This window comes from Caenorhabditis remanei, chromosome I (genome assembly GCF_010183535.1).
Source record: "Caenorhabditis remanei strain PX506 chromosome I, whole genome shotgun sequence".
NCBI lineage: Eukaryota > Metazoa > Nematoda > Chromadorea > Rhabditida > Rhabditidae > Caenorhabditis > Caenorhabditis remanei.
This window is the reverse complement of record NC_071328.1, coordinates 2,852,767-2,873,756: the sequence shown is the minus strand read 5'-3', so window position 1 is coordinate 2,873,756 and position 20,990 is coordinate 2,852,767. Positions and strand designations below refer to the sequence as shown.

At 39.9% G+C, this 20,990-nt stretch overlaps 3 protein-coding genes across 3 annotated transcripts; 2 read left to right on the top strand and 1 right to left on the bottom strand.

The window, feature by feature from the left end:
* Positions 1-8,321: 8,321 nt before the first annotated feature.
* Positions 8,322-8,586, bottom strand: GCK72_000390 (uncharacterized protein; the record flags this gene model as incomplete). Its single annotated transcript, XM_053722463.1, has 2 exons — positions 8,322-8,498; positions 8,557-8,586. The coding sequence occupies 2 exons, from the start codon at positions 8,584-8,586 to the stop codon at positions 8,322-8,324; spliced, it is 207 nt and encodes a 68-aa protein (XP_053591108.1).
* Positions 8,438-9,944, top strand: GCK72_000389 (uncharacterized protein; the record flags this gene model as incomplete). The annotated part of the gene is made up of 2 exons (XM_053722462.1): positions 8,438-8,593; positions 9,744-9,944. The coding sequence occupies 2 exons, from the start codon at positions 8,438-8,440 to the stop codon at positions 9,942-9,944; spliced, it is 357 nt and encodes a 118-aa protein (XP_053591107.1).
* A 5,552-nt stretch (positions 9,945-15,496) lies between these two features.
* GCK72_000388 (uncharacterized protein) lies at positions 15,497-16,561 on the top strand (the record flags this gene model as incomplete). The annotated part of the gene is made up of 2 exons (XM_053722461.1): positions 15,497-15,641; positions 16,266-16,561. The coding sequence occupies 2 exons, from the start codon at positions 15,497-15,499 to the stop codon at positions 16,559-16,561; spliced, it is 441 nt and encodes a 146-aa protein (XP_053591106.1).
* Positions 16,562-20,990: the final 4,429 nt, after the last annotated feature.

The following is a 20,990-nucleotide window of genomic DNA, read 5'->3' as shown; positions in this document are numbered from 1 at the left end:
CCACTTTTGAGATATGCGCTTTTAAAGCGAGATGCTAAATCTCCCCCTCTCCACATGTGGGTACAGTAACCTTACTTTAAAGACGCATATCTCAAAATTGTGCAGAGCTATCAAAAAAATGTCAACTACAAAAATGAAGATCTAGATTTGATCTACAAAATAAATTTAAACTTGAAACAACTTGGCGTCATTAAACAACGTGGTCTGGTGTCAAAATTGGTCATTTTTGGAAAATTTTGGAAAATTCAATTTTTTTCAAAATTGACTGAGCAGTATGACCATATGTACAGCATAGCGGCTAATCTAAAAATTCTACGATTTCCTTAATTACCCCTCCCCCCTCTGTAATTATCTTCTCAGATTTGAGACAATAATTCAATTGGGAAATGACTTACTTACTAATTTACCCTTAGTAGACATCTCAGAATCAGTTGACCGTAACCAACTAGCCTTGAAATATACGGAATCTCAATTGAAAATGGAAAAATTTCGAAAAAAAGGGAAAATGTTAACTGCCAAGTAACCCGGATTCATTAGTCGATCTCTCACTATCAATGGATAAGCGACCAGAAAAAGAAGAAGAATGAAAGTGAAATGTTTATCAGAGATTGAGAGAAAAGTTAGCCTTCTTTCGAATGATATCCTATTTCACTATCTTTTGTTCGTGATTTGTGTTAGCCGGGCTAAACGAGAGAGTTAGGCTATGAAAAGTATACCGTTGGAATCGTTACAAAAAACAAAAAATAATAAAGGGTGGTGGGAATTGAACCCTGGTTGGTAGTTTGGTGGACTGAGTTGTTACCGGGTACACCATGGAGGCGGAGGCGAAGGGGCGGCGGCGAGGGTGGAGATAAGGGTGGTGGTGGTGGTGGCTCGCCACCTCTAGCTGCTGCCACAGTTATCATAACCATCGCCATCGCGCCTCCATCTCTGCACCATTAGTCTACCTGGTAAGAAGACAGGCCAGTAAAATAGCATCCATGGTTCGACCCCCACATATCGCAAATTTTTTTTGCTTTTTATGACAAGCAAGTCTAACCAATTTTATAACATTTTTATAAGATTTTATGGCCTTCAAAAGGGATATAAGGAAGGAAACTATCGTGGAAAGGCATATCAACCAATTAATCAGTGAGATAAATGATGACAGGATCATTCGTTTTTTTGTGTTCAAGTAGTGGAAGGGATACAAATGGAGACGAAAAAAGAAGAAGAAGCCGATACGCGGACGAATCGATGAATACGGGGGGAACCGAGATTTTCGAGTGGCTAAAAAAGAGACATCAAGTTGTATATGTATGTCTTCTTTCAAAATGAATGCCCCCACTTACCATTTTTCACAACGGGGGCGGAGCCTACTGGCGTAACATTCGCAAAAAGTGTAAATGAGTGACGTCTAAAGAAAATGGAAAGTAAGCGGAGGAGGAGGGGGATACACCGAATTAGTGAAAGTTGTTGCCAATGGAATTTGAGGGAATCGGAGGAGCAATATGGCATTGGACAGGTGTGGGAGGTGTTCGAGGCCATCTGAAGCCCATTCAAACTGTCGGTCAAAAAAGGAGCTTGTGAGATGGGGGCAGATGTTTTTGTGATGGGTAAATGATGGGGAAAAGGGAAAGTGACATTGGTAAGGAAAACAACTAATTGGGGATTTTTCTTTCTAAATAGATTAGGTTTGTCTTGAGTATGCCGAAAAACATTAGCAAAAAAAATTAGACAAAGTATTTTCGCGGTTTATGCCACTCCGGGAATCGAACCCCTGACCCATTGCGCACCGCCTGAGCTATGCCGGCTGAGGAGCGTCGCGCCGGCGAAGGTGGTGGCAACCCGCCACCACCATCACTGTTATCACCACCCTGACCGCCGCACTCTTTCCTTTGCCCCGATAGCTCAACTGGTAACAGCGCTCACTACCAAACTAGCGACCAAAGTTCGATTCCGACCTACCCCTATTATTTTTTGTTTTTTGTAACGATTCCAACGGTATACTTTTCATAGCCTAACTCTCCCGTTTAGCCCGTCTAACAAATCACGAACAACAAAAAATGATGATCTACGATTCAACATCTCGTAATCATTGAATTAACAGAATTTCCAAAAAACCTTTATCTTTTCTCGGACAGGTTTTCAACCTCAATTTGAAGGGATAATAAAGATGACGATCTTTTCTTAGACTTCTCACCGACACAAAAAAAACGAATTGATGACAGTAACGACGACGTAACAATGTGCCACGTCAATCCTCCTAATTATCGGAAGAAGGGCGGACAGACAAAGTGTCGTAAAACTGGACGACGAGTAACTGTCGGATTAGTGACCACCAAAGAAGCAAAAAAAAGAAAACGGAGGAGGAGATCTCATTGTTATGCTAGTAAATTATAGCTGGACACCCACACCTGAAGGAAGGGAGTGGTGGGTGTCCTTGCAAAAAGAAGGAATTTTGGAAAAGGCTCTCCTGTCACTCAAAGATAGGCATCTGGGTTACGCAACAAGGGAGAAGCTAAAGAAGAAGAATCTAAAGAAGATAGAAAAAGAAATAGATAAAAATCTGAAACCGTATCTACATTTTCAAATAATAAAAAAAGAAAAAAGAGATTTCCTTCAGAAAAAATCGAACCTGCACCACGCGGCGCCGCCATAGACCACTCGGCCACACCAACGTTCTCGAAATGCGAACCGGAGGGGGTAGATCTGCGCGGTGTTACCAGTAACTTCACGGCGCGCCTAAGGTGCGCCAGTCTGGGATTGAGAACTATGAAATTCTTGAAAATGTTGAAAAAATGAAATAAAATAAGGAGAAAGAGACATTTTCGGAAAATGAGAATAAAGAGAAAGAAGATGTGTGTGTTAGTTGTGATGATAGACGAGATACGGGATGTTGGAGAAGAAGAAGAAGAAGCTTATCACAAAAAGAAGGAGAAGGCGACGGCGGCTATCGATCGGCTACATTGATAGCTGTCCTTTGACTGATTAGAGGGATGCTTCTTCTCCCCCTTCTTTTCCTCCGAGAATTCCACGGTGACGTATGGTCTCCGCCGCGGCGGAAAGTAGCGGAGACGAGGAGGATGGGGTGGTTTTAAAACAAACAATGATTTTTGTTTCGAAACAATGGTTTGATCTACATATCATCATGAAAAAAAGTTGAAAAAAAAGAAAAAAAAAAGTTTGGTCGGGGGTGGGGGTCGAACCCCAAACCCATACTCCGCTAGGCGCGCCGGGCAAAAACGCAACCCGCTGAGCCACGACGCGCATTGAAAGTAGAGGACCACAGGGTGGTGATAAAGGTAGAACGGTTCCCTCGTGGAGCTCGATTTTTGGGATTTTGTGGAAAAAAATGTTGCAAAAAATTTTTTCTAGTCTAGACGCAATACATCAGGTAGAATAATGTAATCCAATCATTGATTATGCGTTGTGTTCCGATGACTATTTTACGATCTACAATCCCCATAGAGCGCGTTTAGTGATCAGCTTACACCTTTAACCTTCAAAACTATTTACAGCTTTGAAAAAAAAATTGTGAACAGTGATGACTTAGATCGGAATGTTCGTACCCTTTTACACCTTTATGTGTAAGCGCATGCTTCCATTTCATTTGTGGCTAGTAGAGATTTGATCTACAGATCTACACAAATTATTTTAGGTAGATTTACGTGTTACGTAAACCTTGAGAATGAAAGGAATTTGGTGTCAGAAGAACAAGTGGCCACCACTTGACAGTAGTTCCTTATTCGGGTGGAGTAATGGGGGAAAATGGGGAAAAATGGAGGAAATTGAAAAACAAAAAAAAACAAAAAAAGTTTGCACACCTGGAAAAACCGAACCCCGGACATCTCACCCGCCGGCCTGACTCCTTCCACAGGTGAACCGCTGGGGAACACATATGGAACCGCGCGGTGGCGTATATGCGGCTAAAAAGAATGAGGGTTGGGCCTTATTTGTGTCCATATGGATCCCCGCGCGGTCGGCCGAGAACGTGGAGCGGATATGGAACGTATATGGATAGCATAATCAGCATTAATTCTACCAATCGCATTTGGTTGATTATTGTGTATGAAACACTAGAAACGCCTAATTCATTGTTGTGATTGGTATGTAGTGTTATCATGTTGTTTCACTTTTTCTTTTTTCCAACTTGTTCACTTCCCATTTCTCGGACTTGTATATTTTCTCCTTTTTTCTCGAAGTTCTTTCCCTTTTTAAACAGATAATGGCAATACTTCAAAAAAAAAGAATTGAAAATCACACACGATTTCCTACAAAAATCTTATGTTAGCTTGGTGGTTATAACACAATAATTGATTCTCAAGCTTTTCTTTGAGCTCTGAAAGAAAATAATACCCGTCGATGAAATTCGAAGTCCGGTATTTTGACTTTACTTCGGTAAGACAAATACTTACCTTCTTACCTTTAAATCCACCTGAAAAAAATATAATTTCTTATCATACCGAAGTGAAGCGGAACATCAGACCCAAACTTCTCAACAAAAACTTAAAATTCTAGTTTCTTGAGAAAATAACAATTTTTGTATTAAAAAATAAGTTTCCGCAAGTTTGAATAGATTTATTTTTATTTTTGAAGTTTGCCATTATCTGTTTTGTGCAAAAAGAATGAAAAAAATAGGTGAAAAACTTCGAGAAACGGAGAAAATGGGCCCGGACTTATAGAAAAAAATGCCGCGTCGATTTACGGTAAACAACACGCCCACGTGTAATTCCGGAGTGTCGTTGCGGCGGCCGGCCGCCACCCTCAAATATGGACCATATATGGAACGTATATGGATGCTATATGGGTGCACGCGCTGCCAGTACACAGAAAAGACGACCACACATATGCGGCACACGCGCGATCCACTTTTCATTTAGGGACACACATAGGATCCTATTCTGGCACTTTCACATATAGGATTCCCAGCGGTTCACCTGTGTCACCACTCCACCACTCGCTCACACTTCTTGATTAAGGTCAAAGGGCGTTGACCTCTTTGATGTTCCTCGAGTCTCCTCCTCGCGCCAAAAGGCGCGCCAGATTCTATTTCTTATCATTTCCTTCTTGGAACCGTAGTAAAAAAGAAAAGAAAAGTGAGAAGAGATTGGCATTTCTACACATAAAAAAACTCGTTCATTGGCCTAATCGAAAGTGCCAATCGAGCGTATCGTAGAATTTACAATCAACTGATTTGTTCCCCTCTTCTTGTGTGTTCATTTACACACGGAAATGAAATTGATTGGGTGATAAGGGGAGATTTTTTATGGTCTCACAATTGTGCGAAGCGTACGGTCACGGAAACGCGATCCATCGCAAAACGGTTGGCACGGTGCCAAAAAACGTTTATTTTTGTCGTATCTTACAGTATAAACCGCGACGCGCACGCAACGCAACTCGGAAAAAAATTAAAAATATGTTCGTTGCGGCGCTTACGTCTCGCAGAGTGCATGAACCTGTAAAAGCAGTATGAGGCGTAAAAGTTATTGGCGCAAAAATAGTGTTCTCAAAAGGGCGGAGCCATAAATTTTTATGAAAGTTCATAAAATACAAAATTTTTAAAACAAAATTTTTAAAAATTTAAAAATTCCAAGAATTTTTGGCCAACTAATTTTTCTAATTTTTCACGTTTTTTCGGTTTGAAAACCCATAATTTCAAGCGGCATTACTTTTAAAAGATTGGATTTTTAGGCCATTCAAAAATCTGGTGTTTTTTGTCCAAAAGCAAAAAAACCGCTGATGGCCTAACTTCCTCAAGCATTGGGTTTCTAGGCCACCATTCAACGTAGAATTCGGTGACCTAGAATCCGGAACCTAAAAAAGTTAGGCCAACTCTGTCAAAAAACCAACAAAAAAACCAAAAAAACGTAATGGCCTAACTTTCTCTTGGATTTCCTAGGCCATCATTTGAAAATAGAAAAAATGGTGGCCTAGGAACCCAAAGGCATATTTGTAAAAAAAGAAGGGAGGTGACATAAAAAGATATCTAAAAAGCGAGGGCGGCGGATAGCCGATTCGGATTTGATATGGATCACACAAAGGTCGTAAAAATGATTGGTCTCTCTCTCCCCCCTGTTTCATACAGGAATATATGTTGACTATGCGATGAATATACTTATTTATGGAAAAGAAAGACGAAGAAAACGAAGACATCGAAAACTTATGGATGGTTTGGGAGAAGTGTAAACACTTGATATCTTATGGAGGGAAAAGAAATGTACTTGAATAGGTAGGTATGACTGGAAATTTGTGTTAGTATTGGGTCACACTTTCAGGGGAATGGAAAAACCCAGATTTTAAAAACGGTCAGTTTTTAAAATTTTTAAGGCTACCTATTCAAGCTTTTAGTATGTTATAGAAACAGTTTAGAGCTACATTTTTGTAGTTGACAACTTTTTGATAGCTCCGCCCACGTTTGAGATAAAAACAAAGTCTAGACGCCCTAACTTATTAGAGGCTGTATGCTATCTTTAAAGACGCATATCTCAAAAGTGGACGGAGCTATCAAAAAGTTGTCAACTACAAAAATATAGAGCCACTTTTGATCTATAACATACCAAAAGCTCAAAATAATGAGAAAAGAACAATACTGTCATTAGAACGCGCTCACGGCCTCCAGCGAAGGCCCTCTCGATAAAAAGTGATGCAATCGCGCTCAACGGCATTTTGGCGCGAAGCACAAAAATTTAAATTTAATTTTTTTTCAGACCAAGTTTTTTACTTGAAAAATATCGTTTTACGATAGGAAAGAAAGATTTTCATCATAATTCTAGCAGTATAATCATAAGAAATACGTTTTGAATTAAAAATTGCAAAAAAAATCTGATTTTCGATATTTTTTGGAATAAAAATATGCGTGTTGTTCATTTGTGAAGCGAAAAGTGATATTCGTTTGTAAATTTCGTTTAGTTTCGCAGTATTGCGTCTGATTCAGAAGTCGATGTCATCCAAATGTACATTAACTGAGAAATCGTAAGAGAAAAATAGAGAAATCAAATTTTATTGTGAAAAAAGGGAAACAAAGAAAGAAATGTAGATGTTGCGGTGCCGAGAGGAGATGGTTCTAGGGAGAAGTGACCCTTTCTGACTCGTTCCGGTGAGCGAATTGTTTCTGTAAAATGTTCATCCTCAATTACGACATTAGAAAAAACGGAAAGACACATAATGGAAAAATGGACCTGTCTGAAAAAATATGAAGAATCCATCAAAATTTGAACATCTGGTGTCGTTGACAAGACCGAGAAAGCCAGTTTACCGTAGAGTTCTCTAGAAAAATGCTTTTTTTACTAAATAAAATGTAAAAAAACAAAAAAAACTGTTCATTTAGCGAAAAATCGAATGTTTGTCTTCGTTTCTTACCTTTTATTGCCTCATTAGTCATCGTAGTAGTCGCTATGGCTTGTTGTTTGAGTGAAACGTACTTCTTTCTGTAAAACTTTGATGTTCTGGCCTGTATATCGAAGAATTTACAAAATTCATAAACGGAAAAAAATAAATAGAAACAGCCATCCCATATAATCATTATTTTAACAAAAAAAGTGAAAAAAATTTGCATTAAAACACATAATTCATTGTTAAAACGACGAGAAAATTAAAAATAGCGGCTGAAAAAAGCTGAAACCGCAAACGCGCTCCACTGAAAAATGGCGTTTTCCCGCTTTTTTGTTTGAATCGAGAGGGCCTTCGCTGGAGGCCGTGCGCGCTTCGAAAAAGCCGTTCAATTTTTTTCTTCGAAAGTTGAAAAAAAAAACTGTTTTTTAAAGGCGCATTTACCTCAAAAGTGGGAGGAGTCATCAAGAAAGTGGCAACTACAAAAACGTAGCTCTTATCTTGTTCTATATCATGTCAAAACCTTAGAACATGATGAAACTAGTCCAGATTCCAGAAGGGGCTTTCCTTTTCCGCTTATTTTTCAAAAATTTGGAAAAATTGAAAACTCGTTATTTCTCAAAATCCTTGAGAATTAAGAATAGCTGGTGCGCCTTTAGCGCATTTTATCTAATGATTCCACAGCAAGAAGCTTGATTCTGTCTGAGTAAAGTGTGGGAAAACTTTTATTATGCAAGGGCGCTCCACTGGAATCATTAAACTAGGAAAATTGCCGTATTAACGTTTTGGCATTTTAAGATTTGTGAGAACCTCCTCATTTTCAAGCTTTCATGATATAAGGCCTCAAAGTTAGCCGCTACCTCGAGTCGTTCTACAATCTTCAAAAACGCATATCTCAAAAGCATGAATTTTTGGCAGCCTGTCAAATAGCTAAACGCGCCAAAGACACCTCATCCGCCCCAAAAACCCCAAAAAAAACCCATAAAATCCATGAGAACTTTATTCCATTTTCAAATATATCTGATACCATATGGTGTCGAGATGGCGGTTCCATGGTACATCGGTTGGGCGATTACGGTAGTTTGAACGACAGGAGTTGCCACAACTGGAGTTGCCATGACTGGAGATGCGACGACCATCGGAGCGACGGCTGGCTGGACGACTGGCACGACGGCTGGCGCGTATTGCTGAAAGTTACAAAAGTTTTGGTGGAAGCGTTGCGGTTGCGTCGCGGTCGCCACTTACCGGGGTTCCCAAGAATGCTCCGGACCACATGTTGACGGTTAGTAGAGGACGAGAGGGGGGTTAGTAGAGAGAGAGATTGAAGAGTTGAATACTGATTTCTATTAGAATTTGAGGAAGACACATTGACATTTTCTAATGAGATAAGATCTCTGGGGTCGGGAACGTCAGAATAAAAGCGTAAAAGTTTATTTATTTTTAATTTTTTCGAAAAATGCGAAAAATTGAAAAACACGTGAATGTTTCTGACGGTTCTGATGAAGTGAAACCCAAATCCGATATTTTACCGTACTCCTTAAAGAAAGAAAAAAATAATGATGAGGAGAAAGAATTGAACCTTGGATGGTAGATTGGTGGTCAGCGTTGTTACCGGTTGCGCCATTCCTGGTGAATTTGAGAAGGTGGAAAGCGGCGGCGGCGAGGTGGCGACGAGGGAAGAGTTATCACAATCCTCTGGGTCGCGGCCGCGCCTTCGCCCCTTTGGTGTACCTGGGAACGAGTCTGACTGGGAAATTTGCATTGGGGGTTCGACCCCCAGGTGGTCCAAATTATTTTTGATTCTTTTGGCGAAAGTGGGGATGCTATGGCACGGGCCAAGTAATGATCCCATGTTTTCAGTTTTTTGATATGTTATTGAACGAACCAAGGGCTACATTTTTGTAGTTGACTACTTTTTGATAGCTCTTCAAGTTTTTGAGCTATGCGCCTTTAAAGTTAGGTATCAGGAGAACGAGGGTAAGGTACGCCTTCTCTGCGGCGGCTAACTTTGAGCGTTCATATCTCGAAAGCGTAAAGAGCTATCAAAAAGTGGTCAATTACAAAAATGTAGCCCTAGGTCTGTTCTACAACATATCAAAAATTTGAATATCTAGGACACCTAGGTGTCCCGTGGTACTTACCTAAACTTGACCAAATTTCGGCTGTCATAAAAAGTCATTTTACACGTCATTTCTTCCTTGACCTTTTTCCTATTAGATCTTATCTTTCGGATAAAAATGTCAATGTAAAATCGAGAAAATGAAAGTAAATTCAGTATTCAATACGCTCTCTACTAACACTCTACTATTAACCAAGAACATGTGGGCCGGAAACATCTATCAACCGGTAACAGTCTCTCCTCGGAGCAAGAGCAATGACGCACGCGCCGCGACCGCGACGCGTGCCCCAAAACACTATGACTGTTCTTCCAGACATACGTACCTACCGTAGTCCCTACCGTAGTCACTCCAATGATGGCACCTGCTCCGATGGTCGTCGCCTCTCCAATGATGGCTCCAGCAGTGGTGGCGTCTCCGATGATGGCGACGCCAGTGATTGCGACGCCCGTCGTGTCGAGACCCATGTATTACGGTACAGCCATTTCGACACCATATGGTATCAGATATATTTGAAAATGGAATAAAGTTTTTTGATGGATTTTATGGGTTTTTGGAGTTTTCGGGTTTTCGGAGACGCGTTTTTGCCATTCGAGAGACTTAAGTGATCCAGATAGCACTCAGCCGGCGTAGACAGAAATATGAATTGCTGGTGCGCCTTTAGCGCGTTTTAATTTCATAATCTCGCAACAACACGTCCTGTGTCAATTTCCTTTGCCTACAAACTACAACGGATATGATGGACATTTTCCAATTTTGAGAGTCCGTCATGGTCTACAAAGTTGCCCAATCCTTGTAATTTTTGGATATGTTATAGAACACGCCTAGAGCTACATTTTTGTAGTTGACCACTTTTTGATAGCTCCGTCTCCTTTTGAGATATGCGCCTTTAAAGAATCCCTCCTCTTTGCGCACGCTCTCTCGCCTCCCCTGCGGGACTAACTTTGAGGTTTTATATCTCGAAAGCGTGAATTGTTATCAGAAAGTTGTCAACTACAAAAATGTAGAGCTAGACTTGTTCAACATTCCCAAAAATCATAATGATTGGGCAATTGGGTACATTCTATTATAGACCCCCGTAAGATTAGGTTATACACCCCCCTGGGTAAACGTTGGAATACACCCCCACAATGCGTGATTTAGTCATTTGGATGGGGGTGTTTATTGGAATGTTGGGACTATATTATGAACATTCTATTATAGACCCCCACACATTACAATATAACCCCCCAAATTTCAATCAGATGTGGGGGTATATATTGTAATGTGAGCATCATTTTGATATAGGCCCCCCAATGACTGAGTATCATTGTTGGCAGTCAAATTGAATATTGATTACACTCAAAAATAATTATTTTCTTCCGATTTTCCTTCGTTTTTTCGGGTTTTCTGTGCGTTTTTCAGCAGTTTTTCGCTAATACTTTAAAATCTATCTTTAGGTTAAAACTAAAACGTCGATTTATGCTGAAATTCCCCCTGATTTTCCACAATTCTTAGGCTTAGGCTGAAATTCCCGTATCATTCTATTACACACCCCCTAAGCTCAGCGCCCTGGAAGTAGTGATTACCTTAAAACAAGACACCCTGGAGCTTGCTCTCGCCCCGCCCATAAGCTTAGCGCTCTGGAAGTAGTGATTACCTTAAAACAGGACACCCTGGAGCTTGCTCTCGCCCCGCCCATAAGCTTAGCGCCCTGGAAGCTGATTTTCCTTAATTCTAGGCTTAGGCAGAAATTCAGGAGACATTCTATTAAACACCCCCCCCCCCCCCCCCCCGGGGGTGGTATACCAACGTGGCGTTTTGGGGGCGTTTATTGATACACGTGGGGGGTTATAATAGAAGATTGAGTGGTGTTTTGATATGAACCCCCACTTTCCACTGTGGGGGGCTTTAATGGTTTCATTATAACCACCCACACTTTCTGTTCCATTATACAGCCCCACAGTTATAACCCCCCACTTTTCAGTTGGTGGGGGGGTGTATTCCAACATGCGGGGAAGCTATCGGTGTGGGGGGGTATAACCGAATTTTCCCATCTCGGGCAATTTGGTAGACCGTGACGAGCTCTCAAAGTTGAGCAATTTCGACGCTCAAATCATACCCGTTGTGTCCCTTATTTTGTATCCCTTATTTTCCCACAACTTCCCCTCCTGTCATGTAATGTCATCAATCACTTTTCCAGCGTCATCACCTGATCAAACAAACAGAAACAGTATAAGAAGGGACCATCTGCCCGATGACGTGGCAGACGTCTCAGAGTTAATTGCCCTGTGGGAACACATCCAAAGTGTGTATCTTATCTCGAATGATGCAACAATTCAATCTTATCTGGATTCTTATTAGTTCATTACGTAACAAAGGAAAAATAAGAAGCGGTGTTTCTTTTGAGACAATAATGATGGATTAGGAGCTTAAGGGAAAGTAGGTTTTGAGGACTCACTGAGGGGTTTAGGGTGAGTCAAAGGTTTTGAAGTTTGGATATGTTATAGAACAAGTCAAGGGCTACATTTTTGTAGTTGACCACTTTTTAGTGGGAGTCCTTCTAGGAAAGATACAGGTCTTTGAAGGTGAGAGTGCAGACAGCCAGCGCGTCTCATGCGCTTAAAAGGCACATATCTCGAAAACGTGAGAAGATATTGAAAAGTTTTCAACTACAAAAATGTAGCCCTAGCTTTATTCTATAGAATACTAAAAACCCAATACGGTAGAACAAAACCTTTCTTGTAAAAGTTTAACCTGACGAGATATAGCCCCACCACGCCTACCGGTAAAAGGTAGCGGGGAGAATGTTGATGAAGTTTGCCAAGGCGCTACGATCTTGTACACCGTTCAATATTTTTGAAACTTTGGTATGTTATAGAACAAAACTAGGGCTTCATTTTTGCAGTTGACAACTTTTTGATAGCACTCTTAGTTTTTGAGATACTCGTCTTCAAAGATACAATACCATTGACTTTTGACACCCTTTGAACATTTTCAACTGAAAATGAAGATATATTTTTGTCCGGTACTGTAGGTACTGTACCAATATGCACTCATTGTGCACCTACCGCGCGCGTTCAGAGAGCTAAGGGCTCTTCATATGAGTTTTGCGATTTGCGTCTGTCTGTGAGTCTGTTTGTCCAGTAAAATCTTTCACTTTGAATTGGGATTTCAGTATATTGTAGATCAAAACAAGGGCTACTTTTTTGTAATTAACAACTTTTCAATAGCTATTCACGTTTTTGAGATATGCGCTTTGAAACGCAAGGATACATCGCACTTGCTGTCTGTGTGACCCTCCTTTTCAAAGACTTGTATCTTTCCTAGGAGGACTCCTTCAAAAAAGTGGTCAACTACAAAAATGTAGCCCTTGGTTTGTTTCATAACATATCAAAAATCTGGACGCCTGGAACCACACAGGCCGATTCCTTAAATATCGGCATATTTTTACTTTCATAGCTAGGGACCGCAATGAACGTGGGCGGAGTTTTTCATTTTCTTCTCTTGGGGCGTCATGGGAGGTTATTGAAATGTTTGACGGTCTGCCCTGAGAGCCCGGAACGCTAAAACAGAATGAAAACTTTCGACCCCTATGTAATCGAGTACGTAGAATTCAATGAACAGACTTTCGTTTCACCCAAATGTTTAATTTTCTCAGAAAACTCAAAAAACGTTTTGCTTTTTTCAGAAAAATATCACGTTGAGATCGTTGTAGGTCAGACTCGCATCGTTTTTTTACTGTTTCTAGTAGTTCTGGACATACTCTAATAGGTTTTGAAAGAAAATTCAATTTTCGTGTTGTAGAATTTTTTTGGGAGCCAGCTGAACTTCGAGGCATCACTTCAAAAAATTTACAGTGATTACCTATATATTTTCTGATATATTGTTTTCGGAAATCTCTTCAGGTACCTCGGTCCAAAATTTGGAAGCTCATTGATTCGTAAAATGTGTTTTTTTCGATGTCGGAAGACAACAGATTCAAAAATAAAATCAGTTTTCCCGATAGTTCAGGTTAATGCAAGTCAGACTCGCATCGTTTCTTGACGGAATCAGAATCTACGCAAAATTTCGATCTAGACCCACTTAGAAATTAAAAAATCCGTATTGTAGAACTTTAGATATTTGATGATTTATCTCGAAATATGCTGAAAATCCTGCAAAAAATTCACTTGAATTTAAAAAAGTCACGTCAATAATATATTCTCCTATTATCAGCGTCACATTTGTGTTCATTTAGTTCAGTGGATAACACGCTGGGTTTTTAATCAAACAGTTTCTGGTTCGAACTTTCCCAATTTTTGCCAAAATTTGACGGATTGAACGTGAAAACAGAAAATATTTTTTGCGTGGTCAGGAAAACGAAAGAATTCCCCAAGAGAAATTCAGTAGAAACCATGGCTGACCAAAAGGTCCTGTAACTTCGGAGAGTGTGCATATTTTCGGAAAAAAATTTGGGAATGTACTTCCATTCACCTGAAGAACAGGCCAGGATGGAAATATTAATGGAAAATTGAATTTGAAAAAAATGTTGCGGTCTCTATTCATAGCCCCCTTGTTTCGAATTCTATTGATTCTCTTTCTTGTTGTCATTTTACGTAACCAAAAACGTCTGCGAACGAAAAAAATGATTGATGAGAGCTGTCAACGTCAATTAGCAGCCGCTGTTGAGCACAATATAAAAGAGCAGCAGACTACCCACACGACTAGTGACAACCGTAATTACACTACAGAGAGATTACGAGCCGTCATGGTGTGAAACGGACGGATTTGGCAAAATGCCAAAACATCTTTTTGGCATTGTGCCAGGTCACTATACAAACAAAGGGAAACTCAATAAAAAATAATAGAACCGGCAATCTTCGAGCGATTTCCAGAAAGAAACTTCCAAACTTTTCTAGTGTTTTCAGTATAGGCTCCGCCCCCTTTTTATATAAGGAAGGTCCCGCCGACTTCATACTATGGTATTGAAGGCTGTCAATAGAGGATCCCTCATACTGTATTATTTGCGACCAGGAAGTCCTCCCGAAATCCATAGTTGTCAAGGCCCGGCTTCAAAAATGACCCTTTTTCCCAATTTTTTTTTTCGAAATTTTTTCAATTTTTCATCGAAAATGTGACCATTTTTGACTATTTTTCAGAATTTCTTCTACTTCTGAATAATTGTCGGAAAATTGACTTTTTCGCGAAAAAATTATAAAAAAATTTGAAAATTTGACTTTCGCGCCAATTTGCCCGGGCCGGGCCTTGACAACTATGCCGAAGTCCGGTTTTTCAGCTTCACGAGGACCTCTTAGTCACTCATCCAGATTCTGTCGTACTGTAGATACTGGGGGTACTGTAGGCACCAAGGTTATGGAAAACTAGCATACGGAAGTCCTTCTCTTCCCAAAATCCTCCCTATAAACTCTCCAGTAATCACTTTACAATCTTCTCATATAGTTAACTATCCCCCGGATCTTCACATGCCACCGTAAAACTGCTCCCGAGCAACAACAAGACCCTAAAAACTATGACCCCAAATAGTCTGGTTGCACCAGACCCAATCCATAGATATCATAAACCCTCCTAGCAATCCCAGAAGCCGATTCCAAATTCCCACCGCCTACTAGACTCCGCCCACTTTTTCCCAAGAGATGTTCCCCCTCCGCACCGTGTGTCGAGTATATAAGGAGGAGGGGTAACACCCCGCCCTCTTCATTTGATGGGTGCCTAACAGACAGTCATTTAGAAATAAATAGTTGGAGGAGTCGGTTGCATTCTTCCCTCTTTGGATTCTTCTTCAATCTTTTTGGATTCCTCTTCCACCTCTTTCGATTTCTCTTCCATCTTCTTGGGTTCCTCTTCCACCTCTTTTCGGATTCCTCTTCCATCTTTTCGGATTCTTCTTCCACCTCTTTGGATTCCTCTTCCACCTCTTTCGATTTCTCTTCCATCTTCTTGGGTTCCTCTTCCACCTCTTTTCGGATTCCTCTTCCATCTTTTCGGATTCTTCTTCCACCTCTTTGGATTCCTCTTCCACCTCTTTGGATTCCTCTTCCATCATCTTTTTCTCTTTCACTATCCTGTTTTTCTTGCAGCTAAGCAACATGCACCACCCATCTACACCCGTTAAGAGATCGAGTATCTCAAAAATCACCGGAAATCGAGAGGATGGCATAATCAAAGGACCATCTGACAAGTGTCAGAGACGTATTAGCGCACCGATCGATCCGATCTCTGAGAACAGAGTTGGTGAGTTTTCGTTATCCAAGAAACATACTGATTTTAGGCCATTTTTGACCGCGGGACAACTGTCCGAATTTCTGATATTATACTCTTTTTGATGAATTTTTCACGCCGAATTCGAATTTTTCAGTCTCCGGCCGTAATTTCGTGCCATTTTTGACCATACTTGGAAACCGGTCCGAAACGGGCGGGCTCGTAACTTGCTTCAAACTCAATATTATGAGCTCAAAAATATACCAAAATGTAGATCTTGACCAGTGCTATCTCTGTGTCCTGTCAGGGCTGGATGGCTATTCGTTAATGTACCGCTGGCCGGGCTAGAATAGCTTTTTTGGCCATTTTCGCGATTTTTGACACTTTTTCCGTATTATATCAGTGACATAGAACTCGTCGAGATCTACATTTTGGTATATTTTTCAGCTCATAATATTAAGTTTGAAGCGAGTTACGCGCCGGCTCGTTTCAGCCCGTTTCGGACAGGTTTGCAAGTATCCAGTTTTCACGCCGAATTCGAATTTTTCAGTCTTCTGCCGTAATTTCTTGATTCTAGGCCATTTATGACTGGGAGGGACCAGTTTTCCGAAATTTGGATTTATAGAAATATCTCTTTCATTTCTGTCTCATTTTCAGCTCCCTCGGAAATCTTTGGAGCGCCAAAGATATCAAGAGTCCGTGAATCCGTGCCCCACACCCCATCCACCACCGTCGCCGCCGCTGCCATCAACGAGGAGGGATCTTCACAGACACCCCGTCGCAGGTCTACTCAGTTGGTGATGCCTCGGAAGACACCAACCAAGACAAACAGACGGCACAGCGAGGAGAGCTTCGGAGCTTCGGCTCCATTCCGTCCTCAACGAGTTGAGACTCGAGAGTTGTCTCGCGATTCGGAAAATTTTAATGCTCCTATTTTTTTGATTTCTAATTAAAACCACCAATATATTCTAAGCATTCATGCTCCTCTGAGCCTAACTTCATACTATCTTATTGTCAACTTAACTTTATTTTAATTATCAACAGAGCGCACTTTCCCCCACGTCTCATTTTTCTGTGATCTCCAAATTTCCCAATTTCCCCCGCGTGAACCAAAAGTGTTTGTAACCGCGCTCCACTGCTCTGTTATTATATCTACTCTACATGTTTCTTCAAAGCCGGTGGAGCGAGGTTTCACTCCTCCTCCCACCGGTTACCAATAAACTTTTCAAAATAAGAAACTGTTTTTTAGTTGTTTTTAGCTGTTCCAGGAACCTTTCCGTCCAGAATCTTCTAGACTGTTCTAGACTGTTCTGGATAGGCCCTTCGACAGTTGAATTCACCCTCAACACTAAAATCTTGTCAAATCGGACAATGTTCCGCATCGTATTCTTCTTCCTCTTCTCGTCTCGAGAAATGAAAGAATAGAATAGATCAAATCGGTCAGATAGAAAACGAAGAGGAGGAATCTCTTATGACAAACACATTCTCTTCTTTCAATATAAGAAAGAAGAGGAAGCAGAAGCAAGTTCCACTTCACTACTCCTATTCATTTTTTCGAAAGTTCGCTACGTTCCAAAGTTCTTAAAAGTGAACTTGTTTGACTGAATCTTGCAAACCTGTAACTCGCTTGAAACTCAACTGTATAAGCTGAAAAATATACCAAAATGTAGATCACGACGAGTTTTTCTATGAGCCACTCCGAGCCGGATGATTATTCGTCATCTGGTTCCGAGTAGGTCAGAGACATAGAACTATTCAAGATTCTGGTTTTGGTATACTTTTAAGCCTCTGTTAAATAGTTTTAAACGTTTTTAAGAGTTACGCACCGGTCGGATTAGCAAGAATGCTGAAAATCACAGAATGCTTTAGAAAATTCGAGTTCATGCTGTCAAACGGCCAGAAATCTGATGATACCCGGTAGAGAAGTAAAGACGGAAGTGAAATTGTTTTTGACAGTATGAAACTGACTAAGTTAATTAGTTGTAATTAAGGTATAACTACTCTAGCATTAAAAATTCCATTATACGGTACCTGTGGACCTGAAAAGGCCGCCACTTCCGACAGTGTCAAATTCAGCGGCTTTTCCAGGTGCACTGGTACCACATAAATGGATATTTATGCTCGAAGGGTAGTTATACCTTAATTACAACTAATTAGCGTAGTCTTCAGTTTCATACTATCAAAAATAATTTGACTGCGGTCTTTACTTCTCTACTGGGTATTACGACAATTTGACAGCTTGAACTCGAATTTTCTGAATCACTCTCCGATTTTCCGCATTCTTGCTAATCGGACCGGTGCGTAACTCGATTACAACTCTGTAACAGAGGCTAAAACTATACCAAAACCTAAATCTCGGAAAGTTTTATGTCTTGGACCTACTCGGACCCAGATCCGCCTTGGAGTGGCTCATATACATAGAACTCGTCGTGATCTACGTTTTGGTATATTTTTCAGCGCATAAAGTTAAGTTTCAAGGGAGTTACAGCCTTGCAAGTGAAAATTTTCAGCAGAAAACTACGTTTCGTTTTGTTTTTACATTCCCGCGATGATCCAGTGATTTTTCTACCCTTTTCCTATCAAAAATCACATGCCCCATCACCATGACGTCACCACTATTCCAGAACTTTCTCTCTTAACTCTCTTTCAGCCGCATCAGCTGACTGTCACAACGCACTAAATAGCAGATGACCTTCTCTCAGTCAAACTTGCTAATTGAAACATAGATACAATCAGATTGGATACCAAAATTAGTCGATAGTTGTGTAAAGTATTTTTAGTTCTCAGTTCCGGTGGGGGGTTGCCGCACTTTCTAATTGCCCAGTTCTCTCTTTCTTACTAAACTTATTGTCTCTTCCCCCCCCCCCCCCCGCACACTACGAAAATCGATTCTCCTCTCCCTTTCTTCTTCCTATTCTCCGTGAGAGAATAGTGTCTGCACCCTCTCCACTCTCTCCCTCTTTCTCACTACTCTCTCAATTCTCCACACTATTTCTCCCCGTCTTCACGCGAAGCTACACGAGACTTCCCCCACACACAACGACGCGTTTTCTTCTCGCTGCCTCTCTCCGTCTTTCTCAATACTGTTTTACGCCTTTTTTTGGCCGGTTGCGACGATTCATCGTTCAACTAGGGCAAAGATGACTCATTTGGGCGCCAACTATACCATATGGAATGGGAGTTTCCCAGTTTTTAAAAATGTTGTATATAGTTTTCCGGGTTTTTCGGTTGGGAACTTTCTCGTATTCAATTTTGCGATTATTTTGAGTATATTTTCTTCGGAAAGATGATTTTTATTTAAAAATCCACGTCTTTTCAGCTAGTTTTTGTGAAATTTCAAGCAAACTATGGCAAACTTTCGATTTAACTAAGAGATTATACGTTTTCGCAATGTTTTAGGACATTATTTTGCTTCAGAAACATAGAAATTCGGAGATTTTTGCTTGTTTTCAATAGAATTTTTAGCGAAATCGATTTTCTGTCCATTTTTTCATGTCTTTTTACATTACTTTTACGCTTTGAACTTTACAATTTGCTGAATTTCAATATTTTACATTTTTTCTTGAAAATTTAACAAAATTCCGCAAATTTTGGGCGAAAAATGATAAATTTCCAAGAAAAAAAATAAATTTTTCTGGAAATCTGAATGCATCCTATTTCACGACAATTTGCGGACTTCTGAAAATTAGAATTTAATTATCAGCTGTTTTTAGCAATAAAGTTTGAAATTTCACATTTTAAATGAATTAATTTTCAATTTTCAATTTTTATAACTCAATTTCAACTAATTTCTCCTATAAATCCAGCTGAAAATCCTCCATTCTCCTTTCTCCTTACAGTACCACTCTAATGCATCATATCTTACGACAATTATTTTTTACATTTATTTCCCATTTTTTCACTGCAAAAACCGCAATTTTCGGCTGTGTTTTCTCATATTTTTCGCCCGATTTTTGCTTTACAGCATGTCAATTTTTTGTTTCGCTTTGTGATGTGATTCACCAACAAAAATTTTGTTGCGAAAACAAACAAATTTTCTTTTTTTCGAAAAGAAACTGGAAAAACAACTAAAAACAACTTTTCCGAGGTGAAATAGGTAGTTTTCAGTCAATTTTCACGAGAAAACATGACATTTTAACTAGAAAATGATGAACAAATGAATAAAAACAAGTTTTTTGTTCGAATTTTGCTTTTGTTCATTTTAAGTCAATTTTGGTCAGAAAAATCAACTTTTTCGTATTTTTCCTGCTGGAAAATCTATTTTTCACTATTCCCGCGTTCTCAAAAGCCTATTTTTGCAGTTACAAAGCGTTTTTTCAGCGGTTTTCGACCAAAAACCCAAATTTCTGATCATTTTTCATATTTTTTTCATTCAAAAACCAAAAAGTCATTTTTAAGTCACTTCCACATGCAATCCCGCTTTTTCCGCTACTAGAACCCTTGAAAAACCAGATTTTCAACTATTTTTCACTCTAAAAGTTCGTTTTTTAAGCATTTTTCCTTCTAAAAACCCGATTTTCTATATTTTTTCACTCTAAAACCCATTTTTCTCCAATTTCCCACAAAAAACGCAACAAAAACCACAAATTTTTCTATTTCCGTATGTTCTCTAGTTACTAAACTCGGCACTACTTCTCCTCCTCGTATTTACTCAGCTTTTTTGAACATAGAAACGAAAAAAAGTGAAAGTTTTGTGGTGATCAGTGTGCATCACCAGGCAGCAACTGAGGGAATGTCAATATAGAGAGGTCTCTTTCCGCTTGGCACTTTAGCCCAATGTGTGTACACTGTGATCACTTTTTTGATTAGCTTGAGATTATCTCCGTGAAGAATTGTAAATCGAGAGATCAGTTTTCTCCCATAATTATTATGGAACTGGTCGCGTTTTTTTTGAGAAGAAGCCGGATATCTGAGCTCCGGGATGACAGACAGCGAGATTTTGGTTAAAGGAATGACTAAATCAACGCTAAAAGTTGCTAAAAATCGTTCTAATAACATGACTAGATAGGTGACATCGTGAGTATTCTGAATATCCGGTCGGATTTTTTGAATGTTCAAAATGGACCGAGTTACAAGGCTTTGCGAGACCTTTTGGCATTTTACAACATATTTTGAGCATAAAAATCGCAAAAAATCGCTCCAATAATCGTTCTCCTGACTAAAAATGAACTTTGGAAGAGTGGAAGAGTTTTTCCGCGGGCCGTGTAGTCCTCTCGAACAAGATTTTTCTCAATTCCTCGTTTTCTTAATTTTCGTAGTTTTTTTTTGCGATATAAAAAGCCAAAAAACTACGGTAAAGTGAGAAAATGAGCCAAAATCTTGTCCGAGAGGACTACACGACCGCGTGGAAAAACACTTCCACCAAAGCTCATTTTGAGTCAG